Here is a 3,745-nt window from a genome sequence, read left to right as displayed (position 1 = left end):
TCTCAGCCGAACAAACAGGCCGAGGTAGCAAGAGGCAGAGGTCACTCACCCTTCCAGAAGGGTGCAGCGAGAGCTAGCTGTGGCAACCGGGTTCGCTCATTCGCGGACCTGATTGGTTCTCGCAGACACACCCCCATATTGTCGGCTGCTGCAAGCCCGCGAAACGATCTTTCTAAGGCCTTCTGCACTATAGCATTGCCATTGTGTGTGTGTGTATACATATGAATATATGGGGCCTCCCAGATGGCGCAGTGGTAGGTAGCTTCGTCGCCTTGTAATCAAGGGGTCCCGCGTTCGATACCCGGTGGAGGTACATAGTGGTTCGGATCCCACTTTAAACTGTAGGTCCAGTCCCAATTAGCCTTACTGTGCATAAAGTGGACTTAAAACACCAACTCAATCAATATATATATATATATATATATATATATACACACACACACACACACACACACACACACACATACATACATATATATATAAAAGGAAGGAGGAACAAACCATTTGTTTGTTTGTGACACTGTCTACTTTTTTCTTTCTGGTCCTGGCAACACTGCAGGCCACGCTATTGCATTGTTCATGTGGCTCACTTCACAAGTATTTTTCTACTCCTGAAGATGTGACACGCCGTCACGAAAATTTCAAGTTTTTCTGCGTCTGGTGAGTGTTTCCTCTCTCCTCTTTCAATATATATATATTATAGCATTATTATATATTATAGCATTATAATATTTTATATATATGAATGGCTTATTGCAGAAAGGGACCTGAGTCACATTTTTGAGGTATCGGAGTTAATTTTTTCATCTCCACTGTGTCTAGCAGCATACTGCAGGGAGGTACATTGAGGGTTGCAAAATTAACTATTCATTATGTTGAATATTTGAGCCAACAACGGCACCGATTTTTCATTGTTTTTCTCAGAATTGTGCAAAAGTGACTCAGGTCCCTTTCTGCAATAAGCCATTCATATAGTCTAACAATATTCCAAACTTCTTGTGAGGAATTGTGTACATATACGTAAGTTGCAGTAACATTGGCATTGTATTGTATACTAGTTGGAAACTTAAGAGGAAGTATGCAAAAGTGTTCATTCAGCATTAATAGATCCAAGCAAGTTTTGAGGTGTACTCACCCACTTAACTCGAGCTTTTTGTAGAGATAAATTATAACATTACCCAAAGTACAAAAGTTAATGTATCGAATCGTTGTACTTTATAATTGCATTTTTCCTCATTGTGTGTTTTAAAGGAACTTATTTACAATTTTAAAATAAAAACTTTTATCTTCCACTTAAATAATGAAAACGCTATTCAATGAATGAGAAAAGACAATAGTCTTCGGAAAACAATGGCTCTATCCTCACTGGGAGTTGGTCGTCTCCTTCATGCCTGAAACTACCTGTTTAAAAGTGGGAAAAAAATGTCCATTGAAGTAGCCGCCAGGAAGGTACAAACATTACATCCATGTGTGTTTCTCCATCGCTGGAAGCAAAAAGAAAAAAAACCCTGGAATGATAATAATAAAAAAAGGCCTGGAATTTTCCTTTGATCATCCAACTAGAGATAGTTTCCCTTTGCTTCTCTCCGTTTTCCCCGCTTTTTCCCCTCTTTTCCCCCCGCTCGCCCTTGCCACGTTTCACACAGCGTATGGTTGAGTGGATGAGCTTCAGGAAACACAAAAGCTTTTTAGCCTGTTTACACATCCTTTTCTGAATAGAGAAATATTTTGTTCAAACTTTGTCGCAATGCGTTCGGTGCATAAGGCCGCATGTTCTTCACGATTTGCTAGCTTTCATTTTTTATAACAAGCGTGCTACTAGGTTAGATCGGTTGTTCCAATCTGAGTTGTAGTCTCTCTTGGGAAGAGAATGGTAGGTACTTAATGTGTTATCTCATAACAATATCATGTTAGCAAGTAAAGTTTTCTTCCAATTTTTCAAACTTAACTCCTGGATATATATGTGCTAATTTTAAAATGGATCTGTGCTTCTATTTCTTGTATTAGGATGAGTCAATTAAAACCTTAAAAGCCCAACAAGAATTATAGTATAGTGCTCAAAAAAAGTTTTGCATATTTAGGGTTTGTGATCATTTTATTGTACTAGATACATGGAATCATATTCAAGAGTACAGAGGAGACATACAAACAGAAAGGAAACAGTGCAACCATGCAGAAGAAACAAAATCACAAGAGAAACACAAGATTGAAAATGTGGGATGCGAGACACAAAATAAAGGCAGGGCAATACCGTGTACCCACGGCTCGAAGGCATGTCTGGGATCAACAGATGGGAGTTCAGTACCGAGTATAGCCACCTCGAGTCCGAAGGCATGCTTGAACACGACAGGGCATGCTAAGGATAAGGGCAATCAACTTCTCCTGAGGAAGATTGTCCCACTCTTGAATGGCAGCCTCCCGCAATTGCACCTTGTTCAAAGGAGAATTTTCGCGGCTGACAATTGCTCGCTTCAGGTGTCCCCATGCATGTCCCACACAGTTCACGTCTGGAGAATACGCCGGCCACACCATGCGTCGAATGCCATGCACATCAAGGAACTGTTGAATCACTCTGGCTCGATGTGGTCGAGCGTTATTATTCACCAGAGTGAAGCCATCTCCCACAGTTGTAGAGAAACCTGCTACCACGGGTTCGAGAATAGCGTTTCTGTATATCAGACCAGTCATGTGACCCTGGAGAGAAATCAGGGGCGTACGTCAACCAAACATGATTCCACCCGAAACATGATAGAGCCCCCTGCTGTTGGTGACGTTCCTGGATGAAGGGGTTGTTCAATCTCTCATCTGATCGTCTCCAAACACTTATGCTTTTGCTTAACGGGTGCAAACTGATGGTGACCTCGTCTGTAAAGAGCATGTGCTCCCACTGTTCCTGACTCATTCGCTGTGCATTGTTTCCCACCTTACACAGTGTCTCTTATGGTGTGGTTTCAGAGGAACCTTGGGTATGGGTCTTCTTGACGCCAATCCTTCCTCATGAAGTCATTTCCGCACTGTCTGATTGGAAACATTCGCTCCTGAGGCCCTCCGCACATCCTGGCACAAACTGGCAGCAGTTGCAGTGGGTCTACGGCATGCCGAAATCACCACGTACCGATCTTCTTTGCGTGTTGTTTTGCGTGGCCGCCCTGTCCTTGGTCGATCGGCAACTGATTGTGTCTCCCTGAACTTTTTCCACAATCGAGAGACATCACTTTGGCTCACTCCAACATGGGCAGCGACGTCCACTTGGCGATATCCTTCTTGCAGCAGCGTTACAATTTGAATACGATCCGTAGCAGAAATGGTTGCTCGAGGCATGTTGTCCTTTGTTTTCCACCCCCTCTCTGTGCAGTTTCCAACTCACAAGTGCGGATAAGACACGGACAATGCCTCCCATCGGGCTGCTTTCAAATCTGCTCAGGAATCATGTGGCAAGTACTGCCCTCTATCTGCTGAATATCGAACTCACTTGGGACATTATGTCGGTTTCTGTATAAGGCATTGATCACATAATGAACATTGTATATCTTTTGGGGATATAGCGACTCAAACCGCTAGCAATCATAATATGCAAAACTTTTTTTGAACACTGTACATGAATTTGTATTATTTTACGTGACTTTTCTGCCACTTCTACATAATCGTGACGATGAGGATGGGTATTGATTAGATAAAATTGATGAAGAGACACTCTCAAATAACATCCATGCTCATACCGGATCTCGAACTCCAGAACTTCGAT

At 42.4% G+C, this 3,745-nt stretch overlaps 1 protein-coding gene across 1 annotated transcript; it reads right to left on the bottom strand.

Moving 5' to 3' along the window:
- Positions 1-3,003: 3,003 nt before the first annotated feature.
- LOC145978767 (uncharacterized) lies at positions 3,004-3,321 on the bottom strand. The gene has a single exon (XM_083111581.1). The coding sequence runs from the start codon at positions 3,319-3,321 to the stop codon at positions 3,004-3,006; it is 318 nt and encodes a 105-aa protein (XP_082967707.1).
- Positions 3,322-3,745: the final 424 nt, after the last annotated feature.

The sequence above is a fragment of the Lepisma saccharinum genome, chromosome 25, assembly GCF_977018435.1.
Source record: "Lepisma saccharinum chromosome 25, izLepSacc3.1, whole genome shotgun sequence".
NCBI lineage: Eukaryota > Metazoa > Arthropoda > Insecta > Zygentoma > Lepismatidae > Lepisma > Lepisma saccharinum.
This window is presented reverse-complemented; position numbering and strand designations above follow the sequence as displayed.

Coding starts and splice junctions, on each gene's coding strand:
- LOC145978767 (XM_083111581.1), bottom strand. CDS start 3,321: ATGCCTCGAGCAACCATTTCTGCTACGGATCGTATTCAAATTGTAACG.